Genomic DNA, 21,238 nt, shown 5'->3' on the forward strand with positions numbered 1-21,238 from the left:
CTTTGTCTGTGGCAGAAACACATTGGAATTTTATAATAATGCAGGTATGTCAGTGTAGCACTGATTTGTTTAATAAGCTTCCTAATAAGTTTAAACCACGCTTAACTAGACAATGTCATATTTTACTTACCAGATAAATTTTTTGTTATTCTGGTTATTAATTTTATCCAAAGTCTTCTTCTGGTAGTACTGTTCATCTTGGTTGCACATCTGGTAAAACAGGGACTTGCAAAGATAGAGGCTTGGGATTTATTTATTCTATTTTTTTATATAGGCAGAGTGCCATTTACTTTGGTGTGGCAGTCCACTAATGTGACTTACACTGGAAATTCTTCTGTGTGTATTTAGGTCACAGCTACTGACAAGGGATTTGAATTTATAAACTGCTAGGGAAGGAAAATATTCTTTTTCTTCATAATCAGTTTGATAATAATCGGTTACAGTGCTGCATTTCTGGAAAACATGCCTTCATAAGTTAAACAAATTTGTGCTGTTATAATGGATTTTGTTTCTTTTTGGAAGCTGGATAAAATTTCAGGTGAGCCACGTCTGATTTATTTCACTACTTTGAAGATATCCCATTTTTGTGTATTTTCACAATGGTAATACTTACCCATAAATCTAAGACTGCTTTTGTTCTGAATTAGTAAAACACTGAACTTAGTAAAGACTTAGGGGAGCAAATTGATTTTGACAAGAAGATATACAGGGATTAAACTGTAGAAAAAAAAGGCTGAAAAATTTTCTGGAATCTTTTTCTTTTATGCATTTCTGCTCAGTAAGCAACCTAGGAAAATGACAGAAAGTAGCAAAATCAGACTGAATACTCTGGAAAAATATAAGAAACTTCGTGAGAAAGTATTCTCAAACGTAGGCTTAAGAGTAAAAATTACAGTAATGTTTTAAAAGCTAAAAGTGTGTTAATGGGTAAAAATCTATAGGTGAGATTTCACCAGAAATACGACTTTTGGTAAGGGTGTTCTGTTTCTGTATACCCTGATTCAATTAATTATTTTTTGTAGAAGTTTCACCATTTTAAGATGAATGTCATCTTTTCGTATGGAAGGGCTTAAAATTTGCACAGCTAAGGAGATGTGAAAAGTAATGAATTTTATGATAAACAAAAAACACTAGTCAAAACAAAATTGAAATCATGTTGTTTTCAGTAGTCTGAGGACTCTTAAATTGCTTCCACAGGCCACTGGCAGACTGGGGTTTTTTTCTGAGTCATCTAAAACTGCCTGAAACAGCAAAGCTGGGAATACATATTGTATGAAAAATCTTGCATTTCTGACATGTGTTGAAGCCTCATTTGACAGTGAGTTTTTTGGTTTTGCTGTCTTCCAGAGGCTATTCAGTAAATTACATTTCCATGCCTTTTAGTTTAGAACCTCTGTTTTGCTCAGTGTCGCTTGGATAAAGTGTCATCTGAGTAGACACAATCAATATAAGCATGAAATCCTATTTTTAAATACCATCTATGCTTGGCATGCTTCTCTTCTATATAGTCTTGTCTTTCTGTGTAGGACAGTTACGGTTTATTAAAAAAAAAACAAACCACCTCCTCCCAATATTGTTGTTTTAAGTTTCTGTAAATAGTAAGGAGGGCTCACTGCCTCCTGTACACTATTCAGAGATGAGTTCCTGCTCACAGCTACCTCTCCCTGTGCCCCAGTGCTCACTTTTCTGGACCAGGCCAGTCTTTGCCCACCCATAGTTACTTTTTCCACAGATTTTTTTTATTTTTTTCCACAGTGTAACTTTGTATGCAGTGTTGGCTTCATGTGCTATTACTAATTGGGTTACCTTGCAATATGCCCACCCCTAAAGTCTGCCCTGTGCTCCACCTTTCCATGGAGCTTGTCTGGTTTTTGTGTAACTCTGCCGTCGTGATCTGTACAGCCACTCTGCATCTTCTAACATTTTATAACACAGCCAGCAGTTTTCTTATGTCCAGTAGCTTTTCACATCCTGTTTATTCATCTTAATCTTAAGCCAAGGCCTGATCATCTGCCTGCAGCCTGAGAGGATCCGACTGGCTGACAGGTCAATTCTCCTGACATCGCTCCACTGTCCTTTGGCAATTCAACTGGGCAGTGGAATGACTGGAGGAGCATCAATCCCATACTGTTGGAAAAACTGAGTCAGGCTGGTCCTACTGCTGCCACTCCTTTGCCACCTCTTTCCAGTGTCATCTTGGCATTCCAGTGGGCATTGTGGGCTCTGCCAGGACAGACAGCTGCACCATCGTGCTTTGTCTCATGTACATTAGCCTGCAGAGAGTCTTTCCTTGCTTGTGTCCCTGACTCCAAAGGATTTCATGACAGAAGTAGAGATAGGGGTTTGTAAGTAAAAGAAAACGAGATCTTCCGTTGCTGCTTACTGCCCATTATCCATCAGCATTTGCCAGCTGGAGCGCTAATGCCAGTAGTGCTGGCAGTGTATTGTCTCCAGTAGTTTCTCTCCCATGAGAGAAGATGTGGTCAGTCTGTAGGGAAGAAGGGTCTCTTGATCCCAGCGGTTTATCATCCCTCCATAGGCAGTCAGTATGTCAGCACCTTACTTTTAAGGCTTTGGCTTGGGGTGTTTTTAGACGTTTGGGAAAACAGGGATGATTGTCAAGGAGAAAGAAAGTGTGCATTGGTTGATAGGATGCCTTTGTCTATATATCCCTAATCTGGGATTATTGTGGGTGTATACTTAATAAAGTAGCATATTTATATTTTTTCCTCTTAACTTTTGTATTCCTTGTTCACTGGAGCATAGCATCTCTCTTGGAAACCAGCTGCCACAAGTGATGACACCAATCATTAATATGATTTCAGAAAGCAGCTGTAATCTGTGAGAGTATTTGGAAGGCAGTGAGAGTGTTCTTCATTAGGGACCTTCAGAAGTGGATCTTCTCAGTGCTGAAAGGATAGAAAAGAAAACAGGAAGGGATGAAGAAAAAGAGAGAGTAAAAGAGCTGGTGGGACAAGGGATAAACAGACAGGGACAGAGACAAATCATCTCCACTCACTAATAATGAGCCATTAAAAAACTACTGATAGCACTTTGCAGAAGGCCAGCCTTGACTTTGTAACTGATAAGGGAGAACAACAGGAACATGAGGATTTGGGGATATTGGGAGGACCTCTGAATTACAGAAAACTTAATAAGCAGCACTTAGGGGGCGTAATTGGGAGTAGGCATTTGAGAGGCCAGTCTCAGCCTGTTTTAGTCAGTAAATTTACCTGACTAAGCAGTGTGACAGATGAACACAGTCTGTCATCTTCTTTTCTTTTCTTTCCTGTTTGTAATCTCACTTTTTTGTTCCCTGCCTGCCAGTGCTGTAAGGACTAGGTGCCAGCTACTGGGGGTATAAGGCAATGGGAGTCAGGGTGCATAGCTGAGCTTCACTACTCGTTGAACCTGTCAACTGGAAAGCAACTGCGATATCTGTGGACCTGGGAGAGATACCTCTGGGTCCCTGGACACACTGGGCTGGGCTGCAGCATCAGGGTAGGAAGAATCCCTGGACTGGTCTCAGAGATGCTGGAGAGGGCATCCAGTTATAATGTCCCTTAGCACAATTGGAAAGAGGGTTCCATAATAGATATTCAATACCAAGGTTTTCCTTGTGAGTCAGGTGCTTCTCAAGGTTGAGAAAACTGTGTTGAGAAAAATACCACTGTCTCCTTTTTCTATTTTATTGTTGCTGACCATTGATAGAGACAGAAAAAGCATGTATTTGTTACAGTAACTTGACCCATGTGGCGTTTACAAAACCAAAGTTCTGTGGAAGAATATTTGAGTCAAAAATTCTTAGTTTGCCTTAAATCTAGGAGAAGTGAAGGAGATTGTTTATAAATTTGGGAATTTAAGCCTGAACAGAAGGTTCTTGGCCTCATTCTGTATCCTAGGTATTTTAGTGTGGCTTTCATGACTTCACATTCCAAAGTGTAATTTGTTCTCCAGTATTATTCATGATTCTGCAATGTCTTGGGAATTCTGCAATATTGTCATATCAAAATTAAACTGACCATTCTCATGGAGGGATTGCTGAAGTTTGTCTGCCTCTGCCCTGAACCCTGATGCTGCATTTAAATCCTAAGGAGACAGGAAATAGGCAGTTTTATTTGGGATGAAGATCATAGGAATTATATTTTTTGGTTGTTTTTTTTAATAAACCAACAGCTTGATTTAATGAATAATATTGGGTTCCAGAGCTTCATTCGTAACCCCCAACTTCCTATATGACAGTAAACATGTCACTTAAACAACGTGTCCTACTTTCACCATCTGTGAAACACTTTGGAAAGTCATGGAAAACTGAATCATAGGTCTTTTCCATCTCTGTTAGATCATCCAAGTGTCCATCTGCCAGTAGAAGATTGTTTCCTACAATCACCAGTGTTTTTCCAGTGTGGATCGTGATTGAGCTTCCAATAGTACCTTTAGGAGATGATTTTGCAAAGTTCTAGATCTCATTGTCAGGAAGCTCTTCTGACATTCATAAAAAGAAATGTTTTTTTGTTGTTAATTTATCTAAGTTCTGTTACTTTTTTCCCATTACTATTGCTAACATAATTGTTTGCAGTTAATAGGTAATTGTTTAAAGACATACGCAATTCATGCAACACCTTAAAGGTCTAGATAAATATACAAAGAAGCAAAACATTAGGTTTTGAGATGCAAACTGTGACCTTTTATAAAACACTTACCTACTTGGTTCTTCCTGAAGTTATTTCTAAGGAAGTGTACAGACTGCTCCAGATTTACATCAGAAAAGAGATAGAATATGGAACTTAGCAGTGGAATAAAAATGAAGATATTGGAATAGGTTTCAAGAATGCTTAAGCAGGGAAAGAAAGAAATTAACAAATACAACATAGTTGTTGAACATGAAATCCTCATGTTGAACATGAGGATAAGTTACTTTGTACAGAATTTCAGCTTTTCAAAATGTGTGGACATTATTCAGGTCTGGCATAAGAACAGTTAAAGTGCTTTTAAAACTGCCATCTGGGAAACAACTGTATGTAACATGATTTTTGGTTGCACTGCCTGACAAGGAAAATAATGTTGAGTTAATTCAGTTGATGAGGTTAATAGAGCATTTTGTAATACAACCTACATAAAACGTGTGTCTTAAAGTAGCAAGAAATCTGTCGTGGGGGCATGTTTCATAAAATATTCAGCTTTTAACAAAATCCACTTGTCCAGGATTTTCATTCTTCTATTTCAGCTGCCAATGCAAATGCTTAAGTCCAGAAATGCAAAGTGCATGTTCAGTCAGTCTCTTTAGAAAAATGATAACACTTTTTTCGTCTCAGCTTCATTTTCATTGTCTTCAATTTATATATTCATGTACATTGATAAGTTCTGATGTAACTGCATCAGAAGATAAGTCAGGAATTTAAGGCCTTCCAAGGTTTATTTGTAGTACAACAGTATGGGCAACTGAAATATTTATGTGAATAAAACCACCCATTCTGCATACTTTGCTGTTGAAAAATCCCCCTTGCCTTCAGTGCCTAGTATATACAGTCAGATTAAGCATAAGGTAGTGTTTTGGAAAGTCAGTATAAGTGTTGTGTTTACATACACACCAAAAAGTTTGCCACATAACAAACTGGTTTTCTTCCTTTAAGAGATTAGGGAGGTGCCATGATTAGAATGTTTATAAGGAAGGTGAACCATAGAAAGACTTCATAAAGACTGATCATAAGAAGACTAAACTTATTTTTTATCTACAGGAAATAAAACCAGATGAAGTTACCAGACTTGCTCTTAGGACAGAAGTTAATTTTGAAAGTGTCTGCAAAAAGGTAAGACTTGCTGGCTTTTGTTTTCCTTTGCCTGCTTCTCTGAGTGTGAAAAGGTGCATGTGTGGGTGCAAGTACTTGGATTTGACACTGTGTGTTCTGTTTGTTGTGTTGTATCTTCATTGTAGATCTGCCTTTTCTGAGGAGGTTTATCCACTGGGACATATCTACAGAAAAATTAATAACTGTCTAGTATGAATTGTCATTAGTCTCGTGGGCTAGTCCCTAGTAATTGGAACAGAATACCAGGAAGCATAGTAGTGATTTCTTAGTCTTCATAAATAGATTTGTTATGTTTATTTAGTATATATACATGATTCCATTAGTGTAAATAATCTAAGTAGGCTTTCAGCAACAGTTGGAAAAATGTTCTCAATGCTTTTAAATGCAGAGAGAAGTTTCCACATGTACAAAATGTGACAAACATTAGCTTGTAATAAAAGTGTAATTCCAGCATCTGTGTGGCTCATTAATTTCAGTGTAATGTTTCTCTTAAAGTCTGCTGATGTAGAGTATCAAATATTAATTGCCTTACTAATGATGTCTGTAAGAGGTTAAATGAAGACGTAGAATTATGAAGACACTCATTGAAAGGAGTAGCTGAGGCTGAGAGCTGTACCATTTTAAAGAACATGCTACATTATTGATGCCAGAAAGCAATTCTGAATTTAAAAATGTCAATACATGAAGTTTTATGGGTTTTTTCACTTTATCCTTAATTCCTACAGGTGGTCCACTGAGGAGGGCTGAAACCTGAAATGTTTATAGTACACAGGCTAAGTTTTAATGTCGAATTGGGTCATTTACTCCTGTAAGGGCATCATTAGTTTATAATATTACTCTGCTGTTGCATATTACAGTCATATCAGTGTGATATAGTTCAGTTATTAGCATAGTGTCCAGCGAATTTTTCAGTGTTTTATGTCAGCAAAATCAAGTTAATAGGAAAATATAATAGGAATTTGGTATTTCTGGAGAAGTATTTGGGTAGAAGCATCTTAACTGATTTTCCTCACTTAGTGATAGAAGAGAGTGAGGAAAAGGTCACAGATACAGTGATGTGAAGCTGAAAAGCATTCTTCTTTTAAATTTATTTGACCAGATTTTTCCAGTGTGAAGATGAGGTAGTCACAAACTGGTTACTGTAAGGTTAGAAATGGGGCAGACGTGAAGTTTTTGAATGTATGAGAACACATGGAGAGGGATTTCATTCTTGAATAGGTGTGCTAAATTCAAACAGTGACATTTTGTCACTTAACCATAGGAGATTCTTCTGCCAAGATTTCAAATTCATCAGGCTTATGCTGATCTCATAAAGTGAAGGATCACCAAAATGCAGTTATTGATGCTATTTTTAAAGGAGTTTGCAGGTTTACAGTCAGAATTTTATTTTCTAAGGTGGCAATTTTATTGACAAGAATGCTTGAAGGAATAGAATTAATCTTACTTTCCCCCCATTATTTTTTATATATTCATAGTCGTGACTGACAGTGTGCTTCTCATATTTACTTAAGTCTTAAAATAGGCTTTAATTTAGCTTTAATTCTTGAAAACATATACTGCAGGTATCTTCCTGGAATTGTTTTGGGATTTTCATCTGTTGTTTCTGTTACTTTCTGCTGCTGGTCCTCTTTTTCAGGGAAATGGAAATCTGTTAATCTCACAGTTTTTAGTGGCTGGAACTTACATTTGAAATCAAGCTCATGAGTGGATGGATGCTAATCCTTATTTAAACTCACTGCAGTGGAAGAATATGTGCAATTGTGTGACAAGTTCATTGATTGCTTTTGGTTAGCCATAGCTTATCCCAACTGGAGAAGGCATCCCTTCTGTGCTTAATCAAAAGTTAATTCTCCAATATTTTTTTTTCTTATTTTCCCACAGTTAGTCATTAAACATACAGTAAAAAATATTTGATTTTCTATCCTCAGCAATATTCTGTAGTCTCATGAAATACAGACCACACTGTTTACCTTTTCATTAACTTGAGTTTCAAAATATTTGAAGGAAAACATCCTGTGGCTGTTTTCATTTTCAGAATAGGTTTGTTTTCATTGACAAAAGGCAATCTGCTTTTAATTCACTGTGGAATGCTGAATATTAGTTTTGCATAGTGGTCATGTAGTCAAGATACTTTTTTAATTGCTTCTGCTCACTGAGCTTTTATGTTCCATTACTGTTTCCCAGCATTTTTCAGAACAAGCTAAGCATACTTTTCTATGTAAAAAGAGTTTGCATATATTTCAATCAAGTACGATAAAATTGTGCTAAGTGTTTAGCAAGTGGCAATTTACTGGGGGTTCCTGTGATTTATATTTCAATATGGCTGTATTGATAATAAGCAGATCAGATTTATCTAGTTGGAGGGGGTGTTGGCAAGAGTTACCAGTCCCATGACATAAGATTTTTTATAAAAGCATTACAAGAAGCAGCAGGTGAACAGTTCTTTGTGCATGCCTGCTGAAATATTTTTGATCCATTTAATATTGCTGCAGCTGGCAGCATTGTTACAACAGGTGATAAGTTCTATTGTAATAAATGTTACCATGCAACTTTGACTAGGCTTTATATTGTTGGTTCTATTAACAGCTGTTGAAAAACAGAACCTGTATTTTGTAGGTTTTCTCCAAGTCTTCGTGCACTTTTTGTACCAAGTTGTGCATTGTCTGCCACAAATATTAGACAGACATTAGTAAAATTAGAAAAAATGTCACTGAGCTCATAATTTAAACCCACGTTTGCACATTTTGAACCGTTGCGCACAGTGTATATTCCTGCAATGTATGGGAAGTGTTGTGCTCCAGGACACTGAAGTTACAAATTGGAAGCTAATCCTAATAATGCTGTTTATTACAAGCAGAAAACTGAACTGAGCATTGGCCAAGTCTTAACTGTTATCTTCAACTTGTTGCTAACATAGATTTAGGTAATTCAGATAGGTGCAGTAGGCAGGATAGGTAAGTTAATATGTATTAATATTTTTTCCAGTATTATAAAACTGTGTTTATAATCTGGGCGTTTCCTCAGAAAAAGAGGACGTTGGTCCACCTGCAAACACCGTCATCATAACCACAGTTGGTTTTGTTGCCCTTTGCTAACAGATATTGGCTAACTTACTGTAGCATCTCATCTAGCTGTTCTTCCAGTAAGTCTTTGGTGTAAAGCACATGAAGAATAAGTCCCTGTGTTTTAAGTACTTGAGAATGACAGAATTCCAGCATAATGGGACTCTACTACAAGCAGTGATATGTCATCTTGCCTTAAGTCAAAACACTTCTAATTTTTTCTAAAGAATAAACTCTATGTGTTTCAAAATCCAGCAACTGTCTGATTTGGGGAGTAGGGTTGAAACAATTAACTATTGTTTTTGACTTTGAGTGAAGAATAGAGTACCAGTATACATTATTATCAGAGATTGAATTGAGCATGTGTTTCTGACTTGCAGAACAAGCATTCACAGGTTATAAATACCACCCATATTTTTTGCCTCCAGATCCAATCTTCACATAACCTTAGGAGTGTGGTATTCCCTTCTTTGACACTGGTCTTTAATCTGTGGTCCTTGAGAAGAATGCTACCTTTTCCTAATAAGTCTTGTATTTCCACCCGTAGCTCAAATCCTGTTGTGTTTGAATCATGTAGATGCTTATCTGCAAAGAGGATTCTGCACAGCAGATTTTGAGTATATTATGATCCTCAGAGTTTTTTGGAGGCCCATCCCTCTGAATCACAAGATTATGGAAAAGCTTGCCACAGTTTCTTAGTGTGTTGAGAAATGTTTTGTAGCACAGAAATGTAAGTGATTAGTAGCTTTGAGAAGCTTTTTTTCCCCTTTTTTTATTGTTTTTCCTAATTTAAGGTCTGGCAAGCTTATTTTGGATTGCTTCATGTACAAGGACCTACTTTGTCTTGTTTGGAATTTAAAAGGAATTCAAAGATTTTTGAAACAGGATCTCAGGCAGCTCATGAACAGCCATAGGGAAGGATGCCAGAATTTAACTAAGCAATTGGGTACACAGTATGAGTTTGATCATTTAAAATCTAAGTTGCCTGATGAGGACAACTGGGCTTAACATGATTTTGGGGGGGTTGACATTAGTGCTGTGTGGCTTCTACTGCAAGTATTTTTAACAGATGTCCGGGCTGATATATTACAGTTACAAGTTCTGGGGTGAATAAATTTACTATCTATGGTACTTTACCTATATGTCTTAAATGGAATTGGGATGGGGGAACCGAGCAAAATACTAATAGTAATATGAAAGGGTTTTGTGTGATGTGTGTAACAGGACTTTGACTTATTCACATGTGAGAAGAACATTTCTGTTTCATCGCCCAAACTTCTTGAATTCAGTCGATCTCTGGTGTGTGGATAAGGAAGTCCTTGGACAAAAAGGAAAGAGGCAGAAAGGTGTTTTGGCCCAGGACAGACAGGAAAAAGGGAGGATGAAGTTATAGGGCTAAATATGTATTGACTTTATTTCTTTCAAAAGTGTGTTTTAATCCCATTATCAAAATAGAATTTGTCATATTCATGTCCTTTTTAAATTATGTAGGTGATGGCCTGAGATTAGTCTGTCAATTCACAGCCTCTCTGTCATAAGTAAACAAAAAAAGAGCAAGGATGGAGTAGTCACAATGCTAGTTTTGTTCTTCTTTTTAGATTTATATTGAAAAAGTTTTTCACTCCAAATTTTTCAGTACTTGAAAGACAGTTTATGAAAAGCTGCTAGCTTTGAGGCTTTAATTAGTAGTGAATAATTAATTGGAGAAGCAGATGTTCCTGAATAACTCACTAGGTGGACACAAGACATTTGTTCTTGCTGAAGGAATATACAAGACATTGTTCTGCTAAATACACTTATTTATAAAGGAAATTTTAAACTTAGTACTCCTAATACTTTTGAACTTTGTGGCAGGATAAAAAAGATGTAATTTCTGAATCAAATAGAATTTTTGATAGAACCACAACTACATGTACAGAGGAACAGTCATATCTGTAATTCCCAATTTTAAAAAATATAAAGGCTTCTCTTTTATCTGATAATCCTAAATGTATGTTTGTGATCTTTGCCTTCATTTATTTTAAAAATGTACTTCCTAGTAAAATATCTAAACAAACCCCCTCTGCATGCACTGTAGATTTAATCTGAGGAAATGTATTGAATCGTAAAAAGGGCCCCTAAAAAGGGTCTTTTGCATTTTAATTGGAGAGTTGCTGCTAGCTTCAAAGGCTTTGGATCAGACACAGAATAGTTGCTGTCTTTCGTTTGGGGTTTGGAGGATTTTTCCACAACCTCCTTCCTTCTCCTCCCACCAGCCCTCCTAAAGACTTCTACTCATGACACAAACATACTAATTAGGATAGATGTTATAATTGGCATAAAACTTCTGTTTCTGTTGTTAATGCCCTTAATAGTAGATACTTCTGTATATAGATTTTTAATATTGGCTTTGGAAGTATTTTGTTTGCAGCACATAAGCCATAGGGACAAGACTATTTTCTTTGTGATAGTCCATAAGTGTTGTATAATATGCTTGTCGTTAATACGTTTGTAATTCTGTGGTTCGATTTTGGCTATGTGGGGGCAAATGTCTGGCATTATTCAGGAATCCATGAAAAACTTCATTCTCCTTTTTATCTAAATTTTGGTTGTTACATTCTGATGATTTAATAGCTTACCTAGATTCCATAGATAATCTCCATCTTACTCCCCATCCCCTTCTCTGTAAGTATTTGTTATGGAAACATTGTTGTATTATTTCCTTTTTCTCCAGAAGGAATGTATTGCCTTCCTAGGTGCATGGATTTTTCTATTCTCCAACGAAGTGTTTATGCTGAAATAGTAAAATAATAATAATATACAATAGTTTGTAAAATAGTAAAATAATAATATACTATTTATTTTCTTACGTTTCCTACGTTCCTATCTTGTTTCAGTACAAAACAATAGATACTAATTTTGCATATTAGATGCCAGATAGGTTTTTCTCTCTGTAATAGATGCATCTGTCAACATATTAGATTTTTTGGAAATGTGTTGCTTTAAGTTAATAGTACAGTTTTGTGCATCACAGACTAAAATAATTGTCTTTATTCTGGACATCAGTGTTACAGAGTTGAATTCTTTTTGTCCTGACTACTTTTACTCAGTTTGAATGGAAGTTACTCTAAATGTATGAAGCCACAGTTTCCCGAGAGTTTTCCATGTCAAACACCAGATGTTAGTGTTAAACAGGAATGTCTGTGGTTTTCCTAAGACTACTGATGAAGTGAAGAATTCTGCATTCATTGATGAATATCACATTCAGGTGTAAATACTTTCTCTGAATGACTGATTGTTCTTAGTTTTCTTTTCCTGAAAATTCCTAATCTTCCAAATTTGATCATTTGAACTTTAGGCTGTTTAGCATGACCTTTATATATACCATGCTATATTTTAGAGCCTGGAATCCATTACAGTGGCTGCAACTGAAATTTTAGATATATGTATTCAGTATAAATGAAGTCTGTCAAATTTTTAACAAATCTCTCTCCAGTCTTCTCCCCACTTGCTTTGCAATTGTCCATCTGTCTGCCAGCCCAGCCAGTATCAATCCCTCCCCAGGCTTCCAGTGAGAGAGTACAGGGTTGTACTGGGTTCTGTCCATTTCACTCCCACCTTCCCTGCACCACACTCTTCCCTTACTGTCTCTGGAACAATTTGTAGATGTCTTCTCCAGTTGCCCCTCTGCACTCGAACTAGACTGCCAGACATACTCCGCTGTAGTGCCACTGATGGAGAGATGGGAGGTACACTAGACCAAAGCTAGCATCATCTTCAACCTCAGAGCAACAATTGCAATTTTACAGAACTCAGTTTAACCACAGCTTTGCTTTTGTTCATTCTGGAAGGAGTTGTCTTTTAAGTTCAGTATTGAAATAAACTGCTAGTAACTTTGGCAGTGTTTCACAGAGATATTGTTTATCTCTGACACAAAAGGGCTGTCTCCTTTCAGATTTTAAATTGCTACTCCAAGAACCTTTCTACTACTCATTTGTATTCCTGTGAGGCTGTATCTCTTAATTTTGTTGTCTGGCTAAACAGTTCAAGTTTGCTAAAGTACAATCTTGTCCCTAGACAAGGCTCAGACTCAGAACTGGTGCCATTGCCTTTGTTTTCAGTATGCTCTTTTCACTTACTTGATGTGCCAGACCGGAATGTGAGCAAGCATATAATAGTTAATAAAGCTCAGAGGAAGTTGATTCACATTTTTGTGAATGATACTTGGCTTGGATCCCCAGGTAATTGAAACACAATGAATATGCTTGTGAGGGTATAGTAAATTAAAAGATGGATAGGAAGAACAGTGCTGTTAGAGTCAGATACGCCTGTGGTAGTGGTGTCGTGATGCATGGTGCTGCACATACACATTGCTGTTCTTCTTCAGTCCCAGAAAGCTGTAGGTTACAGCACTCACAAAAAACAAGCGACTCACAACTTTCATTCCTATTTTAAATGAGTGTTTGAGTGATGTGTGATCAGTATCTTACTGGATATGAGCTGTCATGAGAGTAATAGAAGAGAATATTAGAAGTAGTCTTGTTTCTATGCCTTCTTAGAAGAAAATACAGGAAAAGTGGCATAACGAGGTTCTCAGGGTGTTGTGGTTGATTTGGCAACCTTTTGGTTTGGTTTGGTTTTTGTTGTTTCAGTGTTTTGGTTTGTTTTTTTTTAAATAAAGGAAGGCCAAGTTACTGATGCCACAGTCCTTCTCCAGACTTGCTTACAATGCCTGAGACAGAATATCAGTGTCTGGATGAGTGTATGGTATAAAAATGAGACACTTAGGTATCCGTAGTATGTTTGGGGCCAGGAAAAGCTGGACATGAAGGATGACCTGCAGCATAATCAAAATTGCACTGGGCTCTCGGCATTGAATATTTTAAAGGACATAAATAATGTTTTAAAGCATAAGAGAAGGTTATATGCATGGAGAAACATCAAATTAACATTGATGTGACACACAGGGAGCATGTGGCTGCTTTTCAGGATGTCTTTTACAGGCCAAGGATCCAACAAGTAATGAAGGTAAATCAGACTGGCTGCAGTTGACTGACACCTCCAATACTAAGGTACAGGGAAAGAGTGTAAATTATGAATACTTTCACATTAACCCTTGCACTGAAAACAATAATGGCAGGGAACTAGAATTCCTGACATGTATTGTTATCACTGAAGATACCCTTCTTCAACCAGGTCTTCAGATACCTTATGCAATTTACCATCTTTACAGGGATATTGGGGTGTGATGTACACGCACAAGAGTGGTACTTTCTGTGAAGCACTGTACATTAACAGCTCTAAGATATTACCAGAAAAAAAAAGCACTCAGAAGTGTTTTAGCTGGAAGTTCCAACTGTCACAAAAGTACAGTATTCAATGAGACTAGAGAAGCTACGAATTTAGGACAGATAATAAGAGTGAGTGGTTTCAGTTATTCTTAATTCAGTTATTCTTAATTTTAAAACCAGAAATTTTGTATTGTATCTTTTATGTATCCATAGGGAAAGTAATCAGTTTGTAAAGTTGATCCGCATGAAGGGGCAGGGAGATGGATTTGTGCAACCAAATGACAAAGCAAAATGTTTCCTCTTCTTGTCATCTATCTGTAAATCCTCTGAGAATTGATACTCATTGGGTAATTTCAATTAAGGTTCCTGTAGCTGGCTTTAAGAGCATTAACTTCCAGCAGAAAGGCTTTTTTTCATGAGTGTGTGTATATGAGAAATAAAGACCAGTGAACCCTGGAAGGGAAAATGGCCATAGTTTATTATGTCTTGGTCTTGTTTTGAGAAGCACAATAGAGTTGGCACTATGATAGTGTGAGTGCACTCCTTACTAGAAGAGAAATGCAGGGATACAACATAAGGTAGAATTTACATGAGTTTAAACATTGTTGTGGTTGCTTGCTTAAGAGAATTTTAAGTGTTAAGATATCTTTAATATTATATAAACAAGTGTGATTACTTATGTTAAAGTCTAACAGTTCCTTGTGCATTATTAACTGGAAAAATCTTTCTGTATATTTGCTTTGTAGTGTGACTCAGAATTGCATTGCAAAATCTGAAAAAAAATCTGACATTCCTGATATTTCTGAAAATGAAAACCAGCTGCTGGTATCTTATGCTCCTCTTATTTTTACAAACGAAACTCTATCAGTTTTTCATTACATATATATATTATGTAAAAATAAAGTACATTATTCTGATTTCTTCCTATCTCTCCTGTCCAGGTAAATTTCTTAAGTGCCCAATTCACTAATAAGAAGTAGATACTTCTAAAAATAAAAAAACTAAAACAAATGTTATGGAATTAAGAAGGCTTTTTCAACTCGTTAGGAAGCGCATCTATCTGTTGTTAACACTGGAAAACTAGAAGAGAAGTTCTAGAGCCACTGTTCCCTGAAACTGTAGAAGATGTTCCTGAATTATTGGAATTATTTTTAAAGAAAATTCTCATTTATTGGAATGCCAGTGAATATAGCTGCTAAGGCCATCCACGTGAAAATGTTAGAGCTTGATAAAATAACAGCATAAGTTTACAGCCTATTGCACCTCTCTGGCAATATTGGTAGGCAAAACAAAGTATGGAAAACTGGAGGTAACTAGTGACTTAATGGAAGTATGACAGCATTAAATTTCAAGTGATGATGATCTAGTTTTTCTTGGTTTTGGAGTTCATATAACTGCCAGATGATTGCAGTGGTTCAGTTGTTGCACGTTAGGAAAACAGCATGTCAAAGTAATAACTATGTAATAGCCTAGAAGGTGCATATAGTGAAATGCCTGCTCTTAAATCTGAACACCCAGGATTATCTCCATTTTACATCCATTCTCTGCTGATGTGCTCAGGTCATACCTGGGATTACATATGTATCTGACATGTGTTTATCATTAGAGTATGTCTCGAATGCATTAAGTCAGTAGACTTAATGACGGAAAATCTAGGTTTTGTGGCCAGAGAACTGGCATATTTCACTCTGATGTTTTAATAGCTTTTCAGTGAACTGAACTTGCATTTCCATTGTCTTTTTCAGAAAAAGTCTGAAAGACATATATATTTTTAAAAAAAAGTCTGTTTTCAATCATGCACGCAAATTGCAATGTGGTATGCCAAGAAATGCTGTCTTGAGTAGCACATGAGAACCTGGACTAACCCTGGTTAGTGTATATGGTGCTTGTGAAGTTTTTTAAGTCATCTGTGCCTCCAAATCCCTGGCTGTCTTAGTTCCTTCAACAGAAGTACATCTCTCCTGAGAGTTTTATCTGAAAACATTAACCTGACAATACTTTAGTTATATATGGGTATGTTCCCTGGTGGTAATGCTCGCAGATGGAAAGGTCTGAGCAAGACAAGGTTTGTCCACAGGGATAATTTTTTTTCCCTTTATGTTCTAAATTATCTGAAATATACCTGATTTAAGTAGCGCTTGTTTTTGAAACATTAGCTGGTTTTGAAGGATTACATCTGTTTTAAATTTGAAGAACTCAACTACGTCTCCTTTCTTTGCTATAAACTTATGTTCATATGTATTTATACTTATGGTGCAGTATCAGACTTGAGGTTTGAGCATCTGTTTTAAAGTGAAATATTGTAAGGATATCGCAAGATTACATCCCTCATAGTTGGGTAGAGAGTTTTGTCTGAGCATGTTGATGTCATAGGGAGAGTTGTGAGTGTCTCAGTTGTGAAACTTCTTTGGTTCATCCAAGACAGAATATTTTGAACTTTCTGGCCCGTTATAATAGTTTTAATAATACAGAGGGCATCCCTGTATTACTGATTTAGCTGCTGCCATGAGCTCCACTCAGTCTTTGGACAGTCCCATAGTGCACATCTGACTCATGGGAGTTCAGATGCATTCAGGTTAGAGCGAAGTCAGAGAATTCTGTTTACTGCTTGGTTTACAGCACTGCCTGAGTGTTGTTAGTCTCCTTGGTGTTTCTGCTCTCTATTCTATAACAAGTATAAATAATAATTTTTTTTTTTTCTAAAAAATGCTGCTTTCAGATTTCATTTTTATATTACTTAGCTAGACTCTATTCAGAGTTAATAAACAACAGCCTGTTTTTATTTTTTAGACCCTCGTTCAAGATTGCCAGTTACAAGAAATTATCTCAACTTCACATTTTTGTAAAAGTCATTTGTGGTTTCAGATCTGATATATACTTGGTGTCCAGCTAATTTGTTTATGATGCATTCTCCAAATTTAATTTTCTTCTCTTAAGACTACCTGAATTCTGTGGCAAAGAACTTTCTTACAGCTACTGCCTGTTGTTATCCAAGATGTGTTTTGTTTCTATTCTGCTGAAGTACATCTTTTTTTTCAGGGTTTCTGTATAATCTTTTTTTGATTTACAGTTTAATCTCTCAATATGATTGTCTATTGACGTTTTGGGTTGGAGTGTTTGCTTTGTTTTTTGTGTGAGGTTTGGGTGGGTTTTTTAGTGCCAGCTATGCTCTCCCCCAAAATTGTTTATGCAATTTGAGAAGTTGCATATATTTTATAATAATACTATGCCTCAGCTCTTCAGATATCAAAATATATAAAAGGCATATATTTTCTAGAAAGCTATATATAAAAAATAAGCAAAAACATACAGAATTTGTACTCCTATACTTTGTGTTTGATTTTACATTTATATGTCATAACTGCATGTATTTTATCCTGGTCAATTGTCCATGTACAATTTAAGTTATGTAATATTTTTTAGATCACTGATATTTAATAATAACTTTTTTAGACTCTAACTTAGGGAGCACTCCCTTCACAACTCTTCCACTTGGAATTTATCTACAGTTTTCTATTGCATTAAGTAATATTCAGCATTCTTCTAGGTTTTCTTACAGGTCAACTTGGGGGAGGAGTTGTCACAGTGCTCACTTTGTCTTCTTTCATAACCTTAAGAAGTTGTTTGTTTGTTTGTTTGTTTTGATGTGTACATTGAGATGATTATAGACACATTGCCTTACTAGTCTTGGAAAAAATCATGAGTTAGAAGCATCTGAATTTTTTCACAATCTTGATATTTCCACTTACACCTAGAATTGACCCTGTTCTCCATAAAGAAATAATTAAGAATTCTTGCCTACTTTAATCTTGACCTTTTTTTCCTGACTTTTCTTTATTGAAACAATCATAAGAATAGTTTTTTTACATAAAGAGAAAAAGGAGAGAAGTACAGAAGATTAAGTATATAATTTGTACTTGGGCAGGTCTGGGGTTTATGCCAGACTCTGCTGTAGATCACTCTGATAGTTTGGGATGAAAGATTCCATTTTTCTTCGGCCATTTCTGAATCTGAAAAATAAGCATTTACTTCACACCTCTATGCCTGGCTAAATTAATTGTAACAGGTTAGTCCAGAGAAACTCTATTGACTCTTTTATACTCATATTAAATACAGTCATCTAACATCTGCAACGTGCTAGGCTTTTTAAAGAGCCTGTGAATCTCTTAAAATGCTTAGATTATAGGTATTTCTTATCATGCATATGGTAAAGAACAGCAGATAATCTATTTTTGTTTGAATCTATGACCTATTTGGAGCTCTTATTTTAAAAGAAGAAGGGGAGTGATAGAAACATGTTTATACATCAGACTTCTTGTTGGTAAAAGACAAGCCAGAAAACAAGACAAGACAAACTGAATGTGGAAAGGAACGTGAATCTAAGTGAGCAAATCTCTTGGGAAAAGGATACCTTTGGTTCAGACATCCAAATAAAACTAGAGCAGTATAAGCACCTTGGTAGTATTTAGAAGTGTCTCATGCTGTTCCCTGATGCTGGATTCAAGTCTGTGGTAGGCAGTGATGAGTTGAATCAGTGCTGCTGCTGGCAGCCTAAGCTCATAGATTTTTCAGACTTCTGCCCTCTGTTGTGTGTAGTTTTACATATGAGAAAAAAGATTGTCCATGTTGCCATGCACCTCATGTTGCCATGGGTCTTTAGTTTCATAATGCTCTTTATAATGTTTTGTGTTGGGTTTGCATGGCAAGGTTTTAGTAAATGGGCTGGCTACAGGGCTGGCTTCTGTGAGAAGGGACCAGAAGCTTGCCTTGTGTCTGATGGAGCCAATGCCATCCAGCTCCAGGATGGACCCACCACTGGCCAAGACTGAGCCCTTCAGCAATGATGGCAGCACCTCTGGGATAACAGAGTTAAAAAGGATGGGGGAGGGGATGCACAGGAGCAATTGCAGCCAGGGAAGAGTAGTGAGAATATGTGGGAGAAAGAGCCATGAAGAAGGAGGGGAGGAGGTGCTTCAGGCATTGAGCTGAGGAGGGAGCAGCAGAAACAATATGTGAACTGACCCACAGTCCCCCATTTCCTATCTCCCTGTGCCATTGGGGTGGAGGAGACAGAGAAAATAGCAAGTGAAGTTGAGCGTGGGAAGAAGTGGAGAGGAAGGCATTTTAAGATTAATTTTTCAGTTCTCATTACCTTATTCTTATTTAATTGGCAATAAATTGTATTAATACTTCCCCAAGCTGAGTCTGTTTTGCCCATTGTGGTACTTGGTTAGTGTTCTCTCCCCATCCATATCTTGACCCATGAATCTTTCATTGTGTTTTCTCTTCTTTGTTCTGCTGAGGAAGGGAGTGATAAAACAGCTTCACTGGGCATCTGGCATCCAACCCAGGTCAACCCACCATGGGTTTCAAGATAAATAAAGTAAATATCCAAATACTTTCATGGTTCAATTACCTTGATAAAAGAAAACAATGTAAATGAATATAAACTATGGCAAGCATTGAAAAGAATAATAAACAAGCTGACTTGTATATCTTGATGTTTTTAAGAAATTGTTAGATTTTAATTTTGTAGTTCTATCACAGAACATTGTCTTGATGAGTTTTTGCAAAGGTTTTAGATCTGTTAAGATTTTCTAGTTTCAAATGAAAATTTTTCATCAGCCTATTTTAAAAATTTTATATCATATAATTCAAAAAAATTCTGCTGAAACTTGGATGATTTCTTGAGATATGTAAAGAATTAATTTCTGTAAGAACTTCTCACCTGTCATGCTATTAAGCCTTTATAAATGTTAGTTAACAGCTGTTTGATCATTTTGGTGTTATGTTCAAAGTAGTTAAAACTTGAGTGCAAACAAAGTAGTAGATTATTATAAAAATGAGAGGTTTTGTCAGATGATGAGTAAATAATTTGTCATCATTTATGTGAGACACAGTCAGTAACTAACCCTTTGCTGTCAGGAGCTGAGAGATAGCAGTGCTGCCATGAGTGATACCATGAACCAGTTGCCTCCCATAGCAAATCTAAAGGCCACAAATCACATGCTGTATGTCTTACAGACATAAAGCAAGAGGGAGAGCTAGCTGCATTTCACAGTCAGAAAGTAACTTCTCTCAAATCTTGTTCCAAAGTAGTATGAGGTCATGGTATGGACTTGGGTGGCAGCCATGATTTGGCACCTTCAACCACCCTGTGACTGCACATTCATCACATCTGCTGTTATGAAGGACAGCTGTAACTAGTTAGTGTTTTATAAGTTTTTATAAAGAATGTGTGGATTAACAGGTTTTCTAGGCTTTTTGGGTTTTTTTGGTTTTGCAGTTTTTTAATAGAGAGTTCTTCTCCCAAGCTGCTATAAAGGGTATTGCAATGACATCTTGTTCTGGCCCAGAATGAGGTGTTACCTTTTTAATGCTTACTCTAGTTAGTATTGACTCTTTTTTTTTTTCTTTTCTTCTTCTTCTTCTTAAAATCAGGGTGTTGTTAACATTTGAAATTAAACTGCACTTCTAGATAGTTTAGAAACTAGTATGACATTCTCCAAGGTTGGTTTCTGTGTCACAGTTTTTGCCATGTACTGCTTTCTTTCTGGTGGGATTTCTTGCTGTCTCCATTTGAATGTTGTTGTTTTAAATAACTGACTAATGACAGATGCAGAGCCACAAAGCATTGCCAGTTTGGTAGCACTCTCTCCCATGTGCAACTCTAGTTGTTGTCCTTATAGTAATAACATTATGATAACTTCTAATAGCAGCCTTGTTTCTGATGAGATTTGTAATGAGGCAATTCCCTTTTATGCAGAAGTCAGTTGAAGAGCAGAAGTATGACCTCTTTCCTGTTTTTGATTATAACTATAGCAGAGAGGGTACAGATAAAAGTAGTCTTGGAACAGAAAGATTATTCAGAATAAAGCGATGGTCAAAAGTCTATATTTCATGTTCTCAGATTAATCACAGGTTTCTGCCCTTTAATTCATCCTGAAGCTCTACTCAGGCATACTACCAAGGCATACCATTCAGCTCCTGTAATCCCATCTGCCTCAAGACCATGAGACACTCATTCTCATTCTCACTTTATTACCTGCTTTTTATGAAGCAGGTTCTACCCATACAGCTTCTGCCTGATGTTTAC

At 36.5% G+C, this 21,238-nt stretch overlaps 1 protein-coding gene across 1 annotated transcript in view; it reads left to right on the forward strand.

Moving 5' to 3' along the window:
* Positions 1 to 21,238, forward strand: part of SRFBP1 (serum response factor binding protein 1) — a 64,417-nt gene that overhangs the window by 35,525 nt on the left and 7,654 nt on the right. Inside the window, exon 4 of the mRNA XM_056513474.1 lies at positions 5,739 to 5,810. Coding sequence (XP_056369449.1) covers positions 5,739 to 5,810 — 72 coding nt within the window. The remainder of the gene's footprint in view (positions 1 to 5,738; positions 5,811 to 21,238) is intronic.

The sequence above is a fragment of the Oenanthe melanoleuca genome, chromosome Z (genome assembly GCF_029582105.1).
Source record: "Oenanthe melanoleuca isolate GR-GAL-2019-014 chromosome Z, OMel1.0, whole genome shotgun sequence".
Lineage (NCBI taxonomy): Eukaryota > Metazoa > Chordata > Aves > Passeriformes > Muscicapidae > Oenanthe > Oenanthe melanoleuca.